This window comes from Molossus molossus, unplaced genomic scaffold (assembly GCF_014108415.1).
Source record: "Molossus molossus isolate mMolMol1 unplaced genomic scaffold, mMolMol1.p scaffold_m16_p_4, whole genome shotgun sequence".
NCBI classification, from domain to species: Eukaryota; Metazoa; Chordata; class Mammalia; order Chiroptera; family Molossidae; genus Molossus; species Molossus molossus.
The window spans coordinates 26,236,467-26,255,386 of record NW_023425377.1 but is presented as its reverse complement, the minus strand read 5'-3'; the positions used below and the strand labels follow the sequence as shown (position 1 = coordinate 26,255,386).

Below are 18,920 nucleotides of genomic sequence, written 5' to 3'. Positions count from 1 at the left end.
TCTTACTGAACATTAGCCAAAGGACAGGACAGGGACATCCACAACCCTCACCCCCAAGAGCCGAAACGTGTCCCGACACGGAGGCTCGTGGGTGAGGGCCGTGCCTGACGTTCCCGTGAAGTGCTTTCTGATCCCATAACTGAAACCCCGTGGCGCGGACAGATACAATCAGATAATGACGGCAATCAATAACAATAACAGAAATTATTATTTATTCTCATAAACATAGAGGACGCGTGTCCCGCTGAGTTACACACATCAGACGCCAGCACTCCCTTTCGGAGCAGTCAATCAATGGGAGCTCTCAATATCCGCGCCGAGGCAGGCGCGGGAGGGAGGGGGCGGAGGTGCAGGAATTACCCACACCACAGTGACACATTCACGAAGTTAATCTAATCCAGGGGGCCATCCGGGGGCCATTGCAAGCCTGTGAATATGGAACAGGCTTGATTGATTTTTTCACTGCAGTAGCTAAACACTTCATTGTTATTTGCAACAAATATAAGGAAAGATGAAACTATAAAAGGATTGGCTCTTAAGTCCCCAGAGCAGCCATAAATCACCTAGAAAAATTAAAAATGGCAGGGGTAGGCTGGATCTGTGTCCTAAGAGGCCTGGGTTATGAAAGCATAAACCCCAAATTAAAACCTGGGGCAGTCAAAACGATCCGGACGCAACCAGCAATTTGCCCTGTAACTGGCCTGGGGTTACCCATTGTCCTCGAGTGAGCATCGCGTGGTCACCGCAGAAGCTGCAGGAAAGTATCAAGTCTGCATCTAGACAGAAAGCATTGGATTCTCAGTTCTGACTCTCGGAGCCTCAGTTTCCCCCTATTATATGGGGGATAATCACGTCCACACCACCAGAAAGAGGGAAATAACAATTCGCGTCTTACTTGCCTTCCAGGATCCTTGGGAGCATGAAATGAGACCTCCAGCATGAAAGACCATCTATCCTTCAAGATGCTTCTCAAAAACTCCTTCCTGCCCCTGCACCTCTTCCCTTCCGCTCTTCCTCTGAGCTGCCATTCGGTGCTCTTCTCAGGACATGCACCCTATGCAGAGTTTCTCAAAGTGAGGTCCAGGGACCACCGGCAGCAGAATCACTGCTGGGGGGGGGGGGCGGTTCTAGGAGGGGTCTTGTCAGAGATGTCACTGGGGAAAACTCAGACTTTCTGACCTGGAATCCTAGTGATGAGGCTGATGACTGTGGTCTAAAAGCATTCCGGGTGACCCCGAGGTACACTGTTTGAGAACCACTGATTCAATTAATTTCATGGTGTAGCCATTTGCAACTTGTCCCCTCCTTGTCCCTCGAGGACAGGGAGTACGTTTCTCTCCTTTTTGCCAAATACGCTTTGTAGGACATACTTAGCACCGTCTTGGCACATAGTAGACACTCGGTAAATTAGATAAGAAGTGCACTGAAAAGCTCTGTGCGTCAGACGGGCTTTATCCTCATCGTCGTCTAGATCAGGGACCGCACAGCAAACAGTCCTGCATGAGGAGGGTGAAGGGCAGGGGCTGTGAAATCAGACAGACCTGGACTCCATTCTTGGCTCTGCCACTTATTACCAGTGAGGCCTTCAGCCGGGGCTTCCCTCCGTGAGCCTCTGCTTACACATCTATACAATGGGCTCGGTGCTGAAGTCACAGAATTGTGATGAAGAAGGAATTGTCAAATGTCCATAAAACTGTCACTAGGGAGGGCTGATTACACATAGTTGCTATTATTAGTAAACTTAAACCAGTGGTCCGTTTAATCTGCTCTTTAGAAAACAGATCCGGTGGTTAAACTTGTTTTTTCACTAAAAGGATCACTTTTGGGAAAACGGTCTGTTTAGCTGATCGGCCTAATCCTATGACCTGTTAGCAATAATCCTTCAGGAGCCCCCTTCAGAATTTGGGGTTGGTCAACACTCGGGCTGATTTGCCGGGGTGTCTTAGATGGTGGCTGGGGCGCGGAGGGGGTGGTGGTGTCGAAATGGCCCCCGCTGGGATTTGCAAACATCAGGGTCACTCTAAGTGGGAACACGCGAGTCCAGGAAAGGCACAGGAACGTGTGTCCTGAGTTGAGAGGAAGGCAGAGGCAGTCACCGGCAGAAGGCACGTGTACACAAACACGATGAAGTGGAGTCTTTTCTCTAAGAACAGTGCATCCACTGTGTGCCCACCTTGGGCAGAAAGGCCTTCATGGCCCTCCCCCTTGCACTCCACTCTCCCCCAAATCAAGCTCATACATTAACAAAGCTTTGCCTCCCGGCTGCTGTGGCCCAGTGGACTGAGCTTCGTCCCGTGGACTGAGAGGTCCCAGTTAGATTCCCGGTCAGGGCACACGCCCGGGTGGTGGGCTCGATCCCCAGCAGGGAGCGTGCAGGAGGCAGCCGATTGATGTTTCTCACATCAATGTTTCTATCTCCCTTCTCACTCTAAAAAATCAATAAAAACATATTAAAAAAAAAAAAAAAGCTTTGCCAAACAATTCCGAGACACAAATAATGAAGTCCCTGCCCTGTGATCACGAATTGTTATTTTCTTAGAAAGCCATGGCTGGGAGTCAGAATGAAAAGCATCAGATCTGGGGTCAGATGGGCTGGGTCTGAATCCCAGCTCTGTCATTTTCTAGCCACGAGGCAAAGGTCCACGTCCGAGAGATCTGTGTGTTCGCCAGCCGTGTGCTGAGTGCCTCCTGTGTGTCAGGCATTGGTCTAGGAGCGGTCACAGTGCGGTTCCTGCGTTCACGGACCTGACGCAGGAGTGGGGGGCAGGCAGTGGACAATGACATATTAGGCAAGGATAAAGCAAAGGAAAAGGGGAGAGTAAGGACATGGAAAGTGAACAGGAAGATGTCAGTATGCTAGTTTTAAAAATTGATTTGAGAGAGAGAGAGAGAGAGATTTGTTGTTCCACTTATTGATGTATTCATTGGCTGCTTCTTAAAAAAAAAAAAAAAATTTTTTTTTTTTTTTTATCCTCACCCGAGGACATTTTTCCATTTTTTGTTCAGGTAGAGTGGGAGGGAGAGAGAGGAACAGAGAGAGAGAGAGAAACATCGATGTGAAAGGAACACATCGAGTGGCTGCCACCCGCACAACCAACCAGGGCCGGGGACAAACTGCAACCGAGATACGTGCCCTTAGCGGGAACCGAACCCGGGTCTCTCAGGACCGCAGGCCGACGCTCTAACCGCTGAACCAAGCCGGCCAGGGCTGGCTGCTTCTTGTATGTGCCCTGACCGGGGATCAAACCCACAACTTTGGCCTATGGGGATGACACTCTAACCAACTGAGCTACCTGGCCAGGGCCAGCATGCTGTTTCCTCTCGGGCATTCCAGGAGAGCTTCTCTGAGGAGGTGGCACCTGAGCAGAGACGTAAATGGAATGAGGGAGTAAAGCTCAGGACGATCCAGAGAGAATAACAGAACCTACCTGGGAGAGTTACTGGTAGGACAAAATGATGTACGGATATAAGATCCAGCACCTGCCCTAGAGTAAGCACTCAATAAACATGGCTATCATCATCATTGCTATTGATTATTATTATTGTTAATATTAGCTGTAAGAAATATTTGGATAAAACCCATCAGAACTTGAGCTCATTATATCCCTTTCACTTTGGGGGAGGTTACGACATGTCACAGTTGAGGCGTTCACACCTTCTGGGCTCTGTAACTGGTTGAAAAGCAAACTTCAACCTGGCCTGGGTTCCCAGGGCCCTGGCAGTCCACCCTACCGAAGGAAGTCACAGCTCCAGGCTCACCCAGCAGGCAGAAGTGCACTAAGTGAGGGTCCCCAGCACCCAGCTCCCATCCAGGGTGACTCAATTTGAACCATGAGCTTCCCTTGCCTAGAAAGAGCTCTGAGGGTCTCTTAGCCCTGGGAATGGGAGGCTGGGAAAGAAGAGAATCTTGCTAAGTGCAACTACGCAGACCTCAAGGTCTTTGTTTCTCCATGCTGAGGTCAGGGATCCGGAGAGTCAGTGTGTATGAGTGGCTGGGTGAGAGAGAAAAAGGGAGGTGGGGGGAGGGGGGAGGGAGGAAAGAAGAGAAGGAGAGAAGCGGGTTAAGGGGGGAGAGGGAGAGAGAGGGAGAGGGGGGAGGGGAGAGGAAGAGACACCTGATCTGGAACAATAATGACACTAATTATTTATTTTTTATTTTTTTTATTTTTTTATCCTCACCCGAGGATATTTTTCCATTTTTTGTTCAGATAGAGTGGGAGGGAGAGAGAGGAAGGGAGAGAGAGACAGAAACATCGATGTGAAGGGACACATCGAGTGGCTGCCACCCGCACGACCAACCAGGGCCGGGGACAAACTGCAACCGAGGTACGTGCCCTTAGTGGGAACCGAACCCGGGTCTCTCCGGACCGCAGGCCGACGCTCTAACCGCTGAGCCAAACCGGCCAGGGCATGACACTAATTATTAAGAAAACCATTTCAAATGCCCAGATGTATGTGCCCAAATGGAAGAGGCAGAGCTCTTGATTTTTAGTCCCAGCTCTAGAATAACCAGCTGACCGCCACTGGTTATTCTCTCTCTGAGTTTGCATCATGTTTAAGGGCTCAGGTCCCAGAGCCAAGTAGACCAAGGTTGGATTCCTAGCCCTGCATGATCTGGGACATGTTATTTAACTCCTTTGAGCCTCCCCTGTTCAATGGGCATGCTTACCAGCGAACTACATCTCATACACGGTGCATGGAACACAGGAAAAGCTTGATAAGTATGAGATGTCAGCGTTCCCACCTGCCAAATACCTGTCCTGCCCTTCTCACTGGCTGTTCAAAAGCTGAATCAAGGGATGAGTTAAGAAAACACTTTGTGATATAAACAGCATTTTACAGCTATAAGGTGTTATTGTTAAATTATCACCATGATTATTGCTTTGAATGTTACGATACTGAGCAGGAGATACATGTTTTCATAGAAGTACTTTGCACAGTCTCTCTGGGTAATGAGGGACCGGATTTGAAAGGCTATCTTCCAGGAAAAAAAAAAATAGCCACATTCTTGCTTTGAAAAGCTGAGCCTCCCAGCACTGAAACAGAACAGGTTCATTACTCAGTGAGGATTAATTAGCTGTCGGGTATTATTAAACGTTCTCACTCTCAAGATCCACATAGAACTGGAAACTCGGAAGGGGAGCGGGAGGTAATCATAGTACAAGGAAGGGAAAAAAAAGCCACAGTTGCTGGCAATGCAAATTTCAAGAGCAGAGCGTGTTAGCGAATTACAGTCTGATTAATATCACGTAGCTCATTCTGTGTTTGGAGTCATTGTTCTGAATCGATGGTCTTCAGGGTTACCTGGTGTTTTCTTCCTTTACCACGGGAAAGGAAAGGGAGCGGTGTTCTTAGGGAAAGGATGCTGGAGTGTAGACATTTACACTTGAGGAGCAGGATATTTGAAAAGCCTAGGACGGTAGAGGAGGTGAGCTCAGGTACAAGTATTTACAATTTTATAGCAAATGTGACTCCCAAGTTGATACAAGAGCTGTTGAAATGATTGGAAAGTATCAGAGGCTCGTGAAAGCAATAGCTCAGAGGAGGCTTAGAGATAACACACTCCAGTGACCACAACCCCCTTGTCTCCACCATCACGGGCTGGGGGCTCACATGAAAAAGCAGACTCCTCTGCACCACTCAGCTTGCTGAGGAGAACCACTGGGGCGGGGTCCTGGGAATCTGTATTGTAACCAATAGTGTGGTTGCAGAAGCCCTGCCTTTGTCCAGGCCTCTGCCACTTAGGAGCTGGGTTTGGAGAGACAGGCAAAGAGTGACTCATTGGCCCGGGCTCACCCAGCTGGTTAATCAGAAAGCAAGAACCAGAATTGGGATTTTCTAACTCGGCCCCACCTCGGGGCCTCCTTCTGTGTAGCATATGCACAAGTCCACTTCTCAACATCACTGTCTTACGTGGGGGACAATCTCTACTATAGTGGAGCTTACGTACGGGCCTTCCCATCTCTTCACCATGGGGATGGCGTCTCCAGGGCTAACAACAGATACAGGAAGTATCTCCACACAGCAAGCAAGGGCAAGGGGACATGTGTGCAGAGGCCCCTGCTGTGGACTTCCCAGGGGCACCTAACCCACTGGTTTCCTACAGGACAGTCCAGTCCTGAGGGCTGAAAGACAGTCTTACTCCTTTGGTATCGCTACCACAGTGCTTGCCGCTTAGTGGACATCAGTGAGTACTTTGTAAATACGACAGTATAGAACGTACATGACAAGCCCGGCCGGTGTGGCCCAGTGAACTGAGTGTCGTCCCATGGACTGAAAAGTCCTCATTCAACTCCTAGTCAGGGCACATGCCCAGGTTTGGACTTGATCCCCAGTAGGGGGCATGCAGGAGGCAGTTGATGGATGTTTCTCTCTCTCTCTCTCTAAAAAAAAAAAGTACATGACAAGAAAAATGAATATAAATGTTTCTCATATGCATAGGCCTACTAACAGCAGGGGGTAATAACAGCCATAATAATGATGATAGTAACACAACACCGCAGCAGGGAGCTACCATTACAGAGTGCTTTCTGTGAGCCGCGGCACGGGCTAAGCTCTTTATTACACTCAGTACAGCATCGGATCCTCACGATTGTCCCAGGAAGCGGTGACCATCATCGCCCATTATGCAGATGTGGCGTTAGAGGCACAGGAGTCCAAGGTCACCCGACGAAAAGCGGAGGAGCCGCAGTTCTAAGCCAGGACAGACGGACTCTATGTTCCTGGTCCTCACTGCCCTGCCTCCGGTCTCCCACCCCTGGGCCTTTAGCGCATCGGCCGGTCCGCTGGGCTGGACGCGCTGGCAGTTCTCCAGGCTGAACGCACAGGCTGGCAAGAAGGGGCACAGCAGCCAATGCCGTTGGCTCAGAAGGGGCTCAAATGAAGACCAGGTACCCATTAGGACTAAGTAAACGCATGACAGCCCAGCGCTGGGGCCAGCCCAGAGTCTGTGCTCAAACAGCACCCCCTCAACAGACGAGGAACAGTTAGATGCTGGAACGCATTAATGAGCAAATACGTGAGCGAGCTAATCAGACACGACGATCGCTCAATTCCCATATCTGCTTCTGAACCTGGGGCGACCACCTCTTTCCCGGAGAGATGCTTCCCCGTCTCCCTTCCCAGTGTTTGGTCTTGGAAGAGCGGCTGCCGTCTGAGAGCTCAGATTTTACACGCTTGGAAAGTCCCTTGGGGCTAGGGCTGGTCCCGACCTGTGCCTGCTTTCCTGCTCACACTGAACACATCCCAAACTAAAGTCCTCACCCAGTCTTGAACCAATTTAATCTGTATCTGGAGAGCCCTCTCTTAAGAGCTCGCTTTTAGAAATCTGGTTTTAACACCACTTCCCTATAGACCTCTCCTGGTCTTCCAGAACCAATGTAATCTCCCCCTCCTTCGATCAAACGGCAACTCCCTCCCACTCACACTGCATTTATCTCCCTCTATTTAGTGTCATAGTCATTTGTGTATCAGCCCTACAAATCCTCTTTCCTTACCAGACTGCATTTCTGGAGGGCAGGAAGGAAGCTACTCAGACTAATAGCAGAGATCATTTACTGAGTCCCAGCCACGGAGTGAGGGCTTTCCACCCTCACTGCATTTCATCCTCATAAATCCACGAGCAGTAAGGATTAGTTAGGTTCACTGTTTTGCAGATGGAGGAAACGAAAAATAACCGGTGTGACTAAAACTCAGAAAGGTTGAGTGCCTATGGGAGATTCTGGTAAGTGGCAGAATTTGAACCCAGGCTTGTTTGATTCAGAAGTTCATGTTTTGTTTTGTTGTTTTTCTTTAAATTATTATTTTTTCTTTATTAGTTTTAGAGAGAGGAAGGGAGAGGGAGAGAGAGATAGAAACATCGATGAGAGAGAACATCAACTGGCTGCCTCCTGCATGCCCCCCACTGGGGATCGGGCCCACGCCCTGGGCATGCGCCCTGACCGGGAATCGAACCAGCGACCTCTTGGTGCATGGGTCGATGCTCGACCACTGAGCCACACCAGCAGGACCAGAAGTTGATGTTGTGACTCACATCTCTAACTTTCCATCTGGGTAGTCCCATCCCCTGCACCTTGAGTACTGAAGATTCTCAAGACATACAGGTAACGGGAACAGGCAGAAGCTAAGGACACAGTAACATGTGGTGGTGGCCATGAGGACAAAGGAAATGCATGGGCTTGTAGTCAGTGGAGCTTGGCACATGCCCTGCTCCCCCATCTGCCACCAGTCTCGGGTAGGCTGAGCCTCGGCTGGTCTCCCTCCCTCTCACGTCGTCATTGCAACGTTCGCAGCAGCCAGCATGTGGCCAACCTTAGCAGTGACCAAGACAGAGGCCAGAAACAGCCGCCGGACTCACCCGCAAGGTCGTGATGGTGGCAGGATCCCGAAGCCGGCCCTCCTCATCTTTTAGGTTGTAGCCTTCTGGTCTCTTATCACGCTCGCTGACTTTCCACAGCTTCACAGTTTTATCTGCGGAGGGCAACCAGAGGACATGACATCACGGTGAAGGAGAGCTCGTAAAGGGGTTCTCTTCCGGCCCTGGGAGGGGGCAGCAGGGAGAGCCGGAGGTAGCAGGAAGAAACCGCCACAGAAACTGGCTCATGTCAAGGGCTTCGGCGCATAAATCTCGTGTTGCGTGAAGTAGGAGCTCATGTTTCAAAACAAAAACATACATATCGTGTAGAGACAAACGGTCTTCCTGACCGTGGGCTGTTAAAGGTACAGCTTAGACATTCATTTCATTCATTCCGTAAAAATATTCACTGAACACTGAATAATAAGAGTAGCCACATATATAGAATTAACTGTGTTAGCTCTTTGCATGGAGAATGTAGTTAACATTTACAATCACCCCGAGAGGTAGGTACTGCTATTATTCCCATTCTCGTGTTGCATCTCATTAAACATTACCTTTACCATACCTGAAGGTCATCCATGACCTGCGCTCCTATTTCCTCACCCTTTCTGATGTCACTGTCCACCCTACTCCCTGCACTCTGCTTCCTTACAGCTCCTTGTATAGGTTAATCCTGCTGCTGCCCCAGGACATTTGCACAAGCTGTGCCTTCTGCCAGGACAGCCCTTTACCTCTTTTGCACATGATTTTTTCCCCTTCACTTTGCTTTCTCCCTATGTGGGGCCTTTCCTAACCAACCTACATAGAAAGGTTTTCTTCATCATTCTCTACCCCTTCTTCCTCCTTTATTCCTCCTCATAGTACACTTCACTACCTGACAACTTATTTAGTACGTCTCCCTCACTAGAATGTAAAATCAATATAGAGTCAGGGGTTCTCTCTGTCTGGTTCATTACAATACCCCCAGCACCGACAACAGCGCCTGGGACATAGCAGATGTTCAATGAATACGAGTTGGATGAATGAATGAATGAATCTCACCTGCACAGTGCATGTTGCTAGTAACTTGGAAATAAAAGTAAGGAGAGTCAGAAGAATGCTCCTTTCCCCCGCAGTCCCCACCTGGAAACTACCTTTCTCACCTTTGTCCTCTTTCCATGCTTCATACCACTTGCTGACACCTGTCATTCTCTACAGCAATAAAACGGGGTGAGAAGTCCAATGCCTACGGGGGTCAGGCAGGCCAGGAGAGTGAGTGACGGGCTGGGGGCTCTGGGGCACTAGAGACAGCATGCCCCACCTGCAGACATTCAATTCCATTTTATAAAGAAACATGTTCGGGCCAAACAGATCACTTCTGCAGGCTGCAGGCCTTTGGAAGCCTTCCTTATCAGATCCTACTTTCGTGATTTATACTTGTTCTAACCTCTGTTCTGGAAGGCAGGGGCTCGGGTGCCTTCTCTTAACCTTCCTCTACACCTGCACAGGGAAACTGTGGAACCAGACCACCGTGGACCCCATCCCCACGCCAACTCCAGCCAGCCACGTGGCCCAGGACTGCGATTCCCACACAGTAGGTGCCTGACTAGTATTTCTTGAGTAACAAATGGGAGGACCAGACTGAGCAGGAAATAAACTACAGAGTTCCCAGTTAAATCTGAATTTCAGATCAACAACAAGGAATTGTTTTAGTATAAATATGTCCCCAGTATTCTAACCTTCCAAATAAAGACACTTCACTTCTCTGTGCCTCAGTTTCTTTACTGGTAAATTAAGGAAAGCTGTGTCTTCCTCATGGAGCTCTCCTGAGGATTAAATGAAACACTGTGCGTCCGGTGTTCAACACAGTGTCGGGATTTTAATGGTGGTTCAGAAATGGCAGCTGTTATTAGAATTGGCACATTGGGCGACTGTTCCACAATAACAACATGCAGCTCTGACAGTTAGCTTCACCAGGCTGATGTCAGCACATCCTGGCTGTCAGGGGAGGGAAGCCGCCCCTACCTGAGTTGCTAGGATCCTGTTCTCCTTTGCCCCTTCCTCTCACTTCTCCATCTCCCCTCCCAAAAGCCTGGTCCTCCGAGGTCTGAAATGGACCCCATTGTGCAGCAGGCTTTCAGCAACAATTTGGATAATTTAACAGGTGACTGTTTCCTAAACCCCGGGGATCCCTGGGGCTGGTCATGCCCGTTGGCACAGCTGGGGTGAGATCTGTAAACTCTCCCTGGCTCATACTGGGACAAAGGCGAGGAAGCCCTTCCCAGGGGCTGGGGTGACCTGAGCACCGTGTCTACCTGCCGCCACTCCTCAGGTCCCACCCCCTCCGGCATCCTGCTCTATGCTGAACTGTGGCAAAAATGAAACACGCCCCATATTTATACAGTCACTTGATTAGCCACTGATCAGCTGTGACTTAGAATCCGAGTCAGCGAATTTTAACCCCAAATATTTCCAATTGCTTGGCTTTGGAATGCATTCCATTTGCAAGGCAATTCTTTCCTTACATTTTTCTTACAAACAATGAATTGTGATATAGAGAAATCACAGGTAAAGCCTAAAGAATAAAAATCACGTATAATGTCTCTAGGCAAGGATAGTCTCTGTTAACATTTTGCATAGACCCTTGCAGTATTGTTTCTATGCATTTTGGGGGGAGAAATAGAAACCTAAAATAATATTACATATGTGGATTTTTAACTTTTCTCATTTTGCTTCCTTCTTTTTATTATACAAGTGTATGATTATTATATAATTGTAGAAAATAAAAATGAGCTTAAAAGTAAAAAAATAAAAATCTCCCTCAATTCTACTAGACTGAGATATCTATTGTGAAAATCTTATGTATGTCCTTTCATTATATTTCTGTGTGCAATTATATAACTGTTTTAAATAGACATAACATGCAATACACAGTTTGAATATGCTTTTATTTCCTAATCATATCTATCTATTTCAACATCTATTCCTGTAAATATATAATTTATAATAGTGAGAATTTAGTCCAATAATGAGAGATTTATTAGGAAACCATAGAAGAATCATACAGGGGAATGCTATACAGTCATTGAAAATGTTATGGAATTTTAGAAGACTATTTAACAAATAGGAAGATATTCCTGTTATTAAGTGTTATATTATTAAATAAAAAAAATCTGGTTGCCAAACAGTTTACAGAATATATCACATTTCTGTTAAGAAAAACAAAAACAAAAATCCAAACAGATTTATCCATGCCTCTTTGCTGTTTTCTTTTAAAGACATTAACAGTGGTTCTCTCTGGATGGGAACACTTTTATCATCTTCATATTGCTTCTCTATTTTCTAACTTCTTAAAAATAAAGAACACATATTTTCATAGCATGTATACCAAATCAAATATACCTTCTATTCTCATCATAGGTATTAAGACAGAAGTAGGTAAAGCAATATGTTTTCATCTTGCCAATAATTTCAGGGTCTAGATTCACAACTGAATGTTGGTTTTATTTTTCATTAAAAATTGTCCAGTTGGAAATATATTCTAGCAGAAAAGTAAAAGCTGTACCCAACTATAATGTGATAAGCATGGCTTTTTTTTTTAAGGAAAAAAGATAATTGATGGTGAATTCAATCCAATTCCCCATGGTTGAGTTGCCTGGAGTCATTCTTGACTTTATTATCACACAATGTTTCTTGACTCCCTATCTCAATGCTTTGTGGATAAGAAAGTCTGAGGAACATGTGGCTGTTACTATGAGTAATGACTTTTTCTCTATTCTGGCTGGCTCTCTGAGTAGTTTATCATTACTTGTGGCAGCTTTTAAACACAATCTTATCATCTATCTTCATTTTCTCTTTTGTACAGTAATTCCAATTGTCTTCCATTAATTTTCGCATGTTAACCTATTTGGCTTAAGGGGAATTCTCAACCTCAATATTAGTATAAAAAAGAAAATCACAGGAGAACTTGGGAATTTTTCTTATAAGAATCATTTGGAGATGCTGTTGGCATATGAAATAGCATCCCAAATGGGAAGATAATATCCTTGTTAATCAAAAAACTATTTAAAAACTCAATTAACAGAACATTATGCTATATAATTAATCTTCATTGCATTTCACTGATTTTCCCCCCATCCCCCCACAAAAGAGTTAATATGTCTTTGAATTTTATTGTACTAATCAATAGGCTAAATTTCATAATATAAAGTAAGCTAGCTATAGCAGATAATCACTTTCTCTGCCTGAAGTAATTAAGTTAAAATCACCAGAAGTCTTCTTTATTCTAAGTAGTGAATCTGCAAAGCCTTTGAGTGAAATTTCAATGGTAAAACCAAGAGGGAAGAAATGGAAACAAATTCATGTGGCTTGGCTTTCAAGAAACAGAGTCGAAGAAATAAATAGAACAATAAATACTGTTATGAGAAAGAATTAAGTGACTTGGAATCTGGAAAAACAGACGAATGGAAATCTGGTCATGTTGAGATAAGCCATGCTTGAATAATTCTCAACTGGCTGTTTCAGAATTGTCATTTCTTTTTTTAGATTTGTACACTGGTTTTATATTTGAGGGATTTTTGGTTCAGATGCATTTAAAAATCCCCTTCCCTCCTTTTCAAATAAAACTCACCATCAAAACTTAGAAAATAAGAATAAAAAGAAAGAACAAATGTATAAGTCATTCATAAAGCATAATAAAAAATTAAGCATAATAAAACTTTAGGTATGGTTCCTTTTAGTCTTTAAAAATGTTAATATATGTTTAATCATACTATATACATAGTTTGCATTTTTTTTCACTTGACCTATGAGCATTTCCTTTTCTTTATAACTGTTGGGGATGGGCGAACAGCAAATCCCTAGCTTTTTGATTCATATTTAAATGTACACTCCTCATAGACTCACACACAATGAAGTGACTCACACTCCAGCTTATTTGCTTGGGAGAGGGTGTTTAATTTTTATCCACTAATCCTCTTAATTATTACGCTATTCAATTAGCACCCTTTGGTATATAATTTTATTCTAAATTGTTTCAGGCATAGGTGGTTTCTTTCAGCAGGGGCATTAAGAAACTTTAGGGGAGGTAATTCCACTATATAAAGGCTTACCAAATTAATATGGAATCTGGATCTCTATTCAACCCCCAACATCCTCTCCCTCTGACCTATTCATACCAACTCTCTCCAAACCAACAAATGGTGTTCAGAGAGTATGGAGGGAGAAAGAGAAAGAAACCACTTCTTAATCAGCTCTTCAGGAGGGGCGCTCTCTCTTCTTGACCTGTGCTCAGAAAACTTGATTGTATCAGACAGACACAGACATCTGCTCGAAAACACCCCCAAAGATATTCAGGGATGAATAACTTCTACTCAGTATGCCAACCTCATAGGACGGCATGTCGAGTTTCCTGAAATGAGTTCCCAGAATAACATTCAGAGAATCTTAAGACAGGAAGTCCTATTCCAGAAACATCTGGAAATAATCTGCGTCAGTCGAGAACTGCAGATAACGGGGCTCACATGTGTGATAGTTAAAAAGAACCACCACGATGGACCGAGGACCCCTTCCGTGCCAGGCCCTCTGCCGGGCACCCCGCGATACCGTTTCTAAGTTTTCTGACAGCCCGCAAGGTGAAGAAGGAAAACAGACTCAGAGAGCTTGAAACATAGGATGCGGCTGACTCTCCCTCTGAACATCCCAAACAGAAGTCACGTCCACGTACCATTAGTAGACAGGAGGAAATAGGCTGCATTCTGCTGAGGGAGCCATCTGATTTTATTGATTTTTTCTTCTATTTCTAAACTCTTCAGGTAATCGAACTCGGGTTCATGGCTCTGGAATGTGCTGTAAACATTGTATTCACCCCGACGATGAACTTGATTTTTACTCTGTAGGAAGCGGGAGAAAATAGACCAAAGATTAAATCACATAAGCCACCTGAAAATTCACCAGTTTCTTTTTTTTTTTTTGAGCAGAACCAGCGGGGGTGGGATGGGCAGGACTTAGCTCAGAGGTCTCCAAAGCACCTGATCGTGCACCTCTGTTGGTGAACATTAGTACCTCCAATATACGTATATTTATAAATTATATACATGAACTTCTGTGATAAAATATGGTATACGACATAACATATATATATATATAACAATAGAAGTCAAAAGAGGACATGATTTTAAAATTGATACACATTTTAGAAGTCAATATAAAATAGGAGTTCTAATGTTTTCTTTCTGCATCCTAATGAACATCTTGAACACCTTTGGCGTAAGCCATCCCATGCTGATGTCCATATACACGTCTATCAATCCCTTACAAAGAGTACAAAGCCACAGCATCTCTGCCTTTCATTGGCCTTTTAAAATTGTACCAGATTCTCACAGAATCCCTGAGAGGTAGGCAGAGCAAGGAAATGGACGAAAGAGGCTCAGAGATTTTCTCCAAGGTCATGCAACTTCTAAATAGCAAATTTGGGCACACTGGTTCTTTTCTCCACCCCACTCTTTTTTTTAATCCTCACCTGAGGACATTTTTCCAATTTTTGTTCAGATAGAGTGGGAGGGAGAGAGAGGAAGAGAGAGAGAAACATTGATGTGAAAGGGACACATCGAGTGGCTGCTACCTGCATAACCCAACCAGGGCCGGGGACAAACTGCAACCGAGGTACGTGCCCTTAGCGGGGACCGAACCCGGATCTCTCTGGACCGCAGGTCAATGCTCTAACCGCTGAGCCAAACTGGCCAGGGCCGCCCCACTCCTTTTTTTCTAACATGGGTAACCATATAGGAGCAGAGAGTCCACATCTGCATCATTACTGGGAGGCGGCATTACTCCTGGCTATGCCCCAGCTCTGATTCTGCAAAGTGCAAACAGCAGGTGCTGAGTAAATGATGAGAGAATGAAACAGAAGGGAAAGGGTCTGCAGAAAGGGGCGAGAGAACGCAGAAAGGTGGAGAGCATGAAAAGGAGGCTGTGAAACAGAAAGAGAAGACAGGAACAGAGGGAAGGGAGTTTTATTTCAGGCATTTTAGAACCTGGTCACCAGGGGTTTCAAGCGTCAGGCTTTGGAAAGCTGTGCTCGGAAAGTCAAATCCAGGTCTTCTTAGACATTTGTCACAAAAGCTTGACTCTTAATAAAAGTCTCAGTTAAAACAATTATATTTCTGGGTGGATACTGAACATTCAAACCAAATCCTAACTTCCTGATGGGTGCTGACCCCCAGGTGTTAGCTATACTTGTAAGGACACCAGGGGTGTTCCTACAGCAATCTCTCCAGGAACACACCCGACCTAGGTGTTGTCACATGGCTTTGTTCCTCAGGCTTAGTGTCCATGTCAACCCCAAGCCTCACCACAAAGCTCAACACTGAACTGGATGTTATTATCCCAGCCATTTAATTTTTCATTGAACCAAACCACCCACCTTTGGAAAATGTGTCCCCCTTTATTCTACTAATGAATCAGGCTTCCCAAATATTTCAGTCAATTACAATAGGTGAAACCTACAAATAACAAACAGAAAACGTGGTTCGGAATACTACTGGCAACATGCAGCCCTGGGTAATTTACGCTAAATAGCTCCTCCGGTTCCTCTCTAGCACCACGATGAACCTATGGGGATTTTTTTTTTTTTTTTTTTAATTGAAGAAGGTGGCTTGAAAATCAGTTTGAAGAGGACTTTCAATGCTGGCTGACATACTTGTTACTAGCCCGCAATCTGCAGAGAGAGAGCCCGTCCACCTTAACAATAAATGTATCCGAGTGTTGATTTGGTACCGTCCAAATCAGACTGTCAAGTGTGTGTCGTATGTGCCAGACCAATTAGCACTCGGCAGCCCTGGAAAAGCAGGAAAAATTCCAGGTCACGAAGAGCTATTAGTTCCCACTTGCCAAGCACATGTTTCTGTTTCCAGGGCCAATGGAATAGGCTGGGTGCCTGATTTAATGCTGAACACTCGGATTTCTGCAGAACCCCAAGGGATTATGATGCCCTTATAGAAATTAATTGCAAATAATGTGCAATTACCAAATATATCACCTCTAAATGAGGCTTTCCTTTTTTGAGGGGAGGTGGGACATAAATGGCTTTGAGGCACAAAGCAGGCTAGGGAAGTCTTTAAATTGCTAGGGAAGTCTCTGGTGGGGCGTGTCTCCTGCACCGGGCTGTGCTGGTGCGTCGCAGAGACAGACAGTAGCAGATGGGACAGTTACTAGAACACAGACTGGCCTGCTGGAAGCTCCAAGGACCGTGCCAGGGGAAGCCAAGGAAATCAAATCGGGCCATAATTCCATTCCGACAAAACAGAAGCAGACACCCCGAAACTCAATTTGTATGAAAAAGAGAAGCAATTCCTCGTGGAGCCCGAGTCCCAAGAAGAAACGGGTGTTTTGAGATTCGCTAGAAATGAGAACTCCTCCTCAGACAGCGCACAGCGTTCAGCTGCAGGGACCTCGGTGTCGCCTACAGGAAAGCGTGTGCCCTGTGCATCGCTCGGTATCCTTGCGTGGGGTTGCACTCCCGTGGGCAGGGTGAGCCATCATTTCCTTCTCCACTGACCCCAGCTGTCCTTTTCACATCTGTTGGCTAAGAACTATTTTTCTCTCCTGCCTATGGTGTGGGAGCACCTGAAATGAGGGGAGACTTCATTTTAATCACTCGCGGATGGTTATCACCCCGATAGGAGGGGTTACGCTGCAAAGACAGCAGTGGCATTTTGCAGAGGTCGTCTCCCCAATGGGCAGTTGCCAGGTTTGCACAGATAAGGCTCTCTCTTCAGGTGCTTGCATGAGCCCGAAGGTGGAACTGTAGATGCTAATGACTTTGCGGCAGTTTTTAGTTGACTAGCAAAGCAGCAAGGGTAAGGGCGACACATGAGGATCAAGGAACAGTAGGAGGCCTCCTCTAAAAAGGGAAGAAAATGGGCATTTTACATTCACTTGCCACTTACCTCCTGCTCTCGTTGAAATATTACAACCCGGCCCCCCTTGTCCCCTGTCGCTAGTAATTCTCCCGTGTGGTTGAATTCTACCGTAGAGATAATGTCAGCTGAAAAGAAGAAGACAAAGGCAATTTAAGTAACTGCACACTTACTTTGAAACGATAGATAATAGACATACTTTTCTGTGCATTTAAGGGCTCGGGGCTTTGTCTCTGCTGTGGAATTTACAAGGCTTTATGTTCAGTATTCTAAGTGCCACGCGAAGTGGCTCTCGGGAAAGTAAATTTCCTAGATGCCCACACTGCGCTGTGGGCTCCTGGAACATCTGGGGAGGACAAAAGGAAAAAGCACTTTCAGACCCTTTTATTGGGGACAAGAGAACAGGAATTTCTCTAAGGCTCAGGGAAATGGCAGTTTTCTTTGATAGTTTCTACCAGCCACAGAGCCTGTACCCGCTCCTGGCCGTTTGCGTTCCCCTTTCTTCTACACCAATGCAAGTCCCCAAACAGGGTTCAGTGGTGGCTATGCAAATGAGAGCTGGGGACAGTGAGGGGCCAGGCCGGGTGCTGGAAGCTCAGACATGGAAAATCAGTGGCAACCCCTGGAAGCTGGAAATTCAAGGAAGAACCTCACAAATGCTACGGCGGACCCATGCTCCCTCTTTTTTGGTGAGCCCAACACACCTTTCTGGAACAGCATGGCCTTGTTCCAACCCCAGGAGAAGGGTGCTGAGAACACAGGGTCATGAGGTCAGAGGGGAGAGGGCCATGCGCCCCCAGTATTCCTAAACATAGAAAACACACAGGCCCCAGGAACTCAGATTACAGATAATTGCTGCAGGAGTGCCAACCTGCCAAGTCTTTCTTCAACACTGGTTACCCCCAGAGGAATACGGACAGGTAAATTACCGATGATTGGATTTATTACGGCTATTTTTAGAAAAATGTCAGAGGTTAATTCTTGTGCAATTATTCCCCCGCAGGGCTCCAACAATTGCTACTGAGAGTTCAAATAAGTTAAAAAAAAAAAAAAAAAGGCGGGGGGTGGGGAGCAGGGGAATTGTGACTCTGGCCTTTGACGGAGGAACGTTCCGAAGATTATGTCCATGTGAGGAAAGCAAAGCGGAAACAGTGAGCTGGAAAACGAAGGCAATTACCCTTGAATAATTCACAAATCTGACTTTAGTATCATTTCAGGATTTTCTTTGTATGCCTGATTTATTGGGGTAAGGAGTGTACAGCTCTCCACTTTGCATATTGCTGTCCTTTCTGTCCTTTTCCATACATGAAAATGCTCCTACTGGTCATTCTATGCGCAGAAGAAGAAAGAATAAGGCATAAGCCTTAGTCACTTTCAAGCTAGGACATTTAAAAGAACAATTCATGATCCTTTTTTTTTTTTTAATTCTCACTCAAGGCATGTTTTCATTGATTTTTAAAGAGAGAGGAAGGGAGGGAGGGGAGAGAGAGAGAGAGAGAGAGAGAGAGAGAGAGAAACATCCATGTGAGAGAGAAATGATCAGTTGCCCACATGTGCCCTGACCCGGGATCAAGTCCTCAATCCAGGTTTGTGTCCTGACTGGGAACCACACCCAAAACTTTTTGGTGTCTGGGATGCCGCTCAACCAACTGAGCCACCCAGCCAGA

General features: G+C 45.8%; 1 protein-coding gene across 2 annotated transcripts in view; it reads right to left on the bottom strand.

The window, feature by feature from the left end:
• PPP2R2B (protein phosphatase 2 regulatory subunit Bbeta) overlaps positions 1 to 18,920 on the bottom strand; it is a 301,174-nt gene that overhangs the window by 78,794 nt on the left and 203,460 nt on the right. For both annotated transcript variants that reach the window (XM_036240945.1, XM_036240944.1), the window contains exons 2-4: positions 17,284 to 17,381; positions 14,061 to 14,226; positions 8,357 to 8,469 (exon numbers count right to left, since the gene is read on the bottom strand). In XM_036240945.1, the coding sequence (XP_036096838.1) occupies positions 8,357 to 8,469; positions 14,061 to 14,226; positions 17,284 to 17,381 (377 nt within the window). The remainder of the gene's footprint in view (positions 1 to 8,356; positions 8,470 to 14,060; positions 14,227 to 17,283; positions 17,382 to 18,920) is intronic.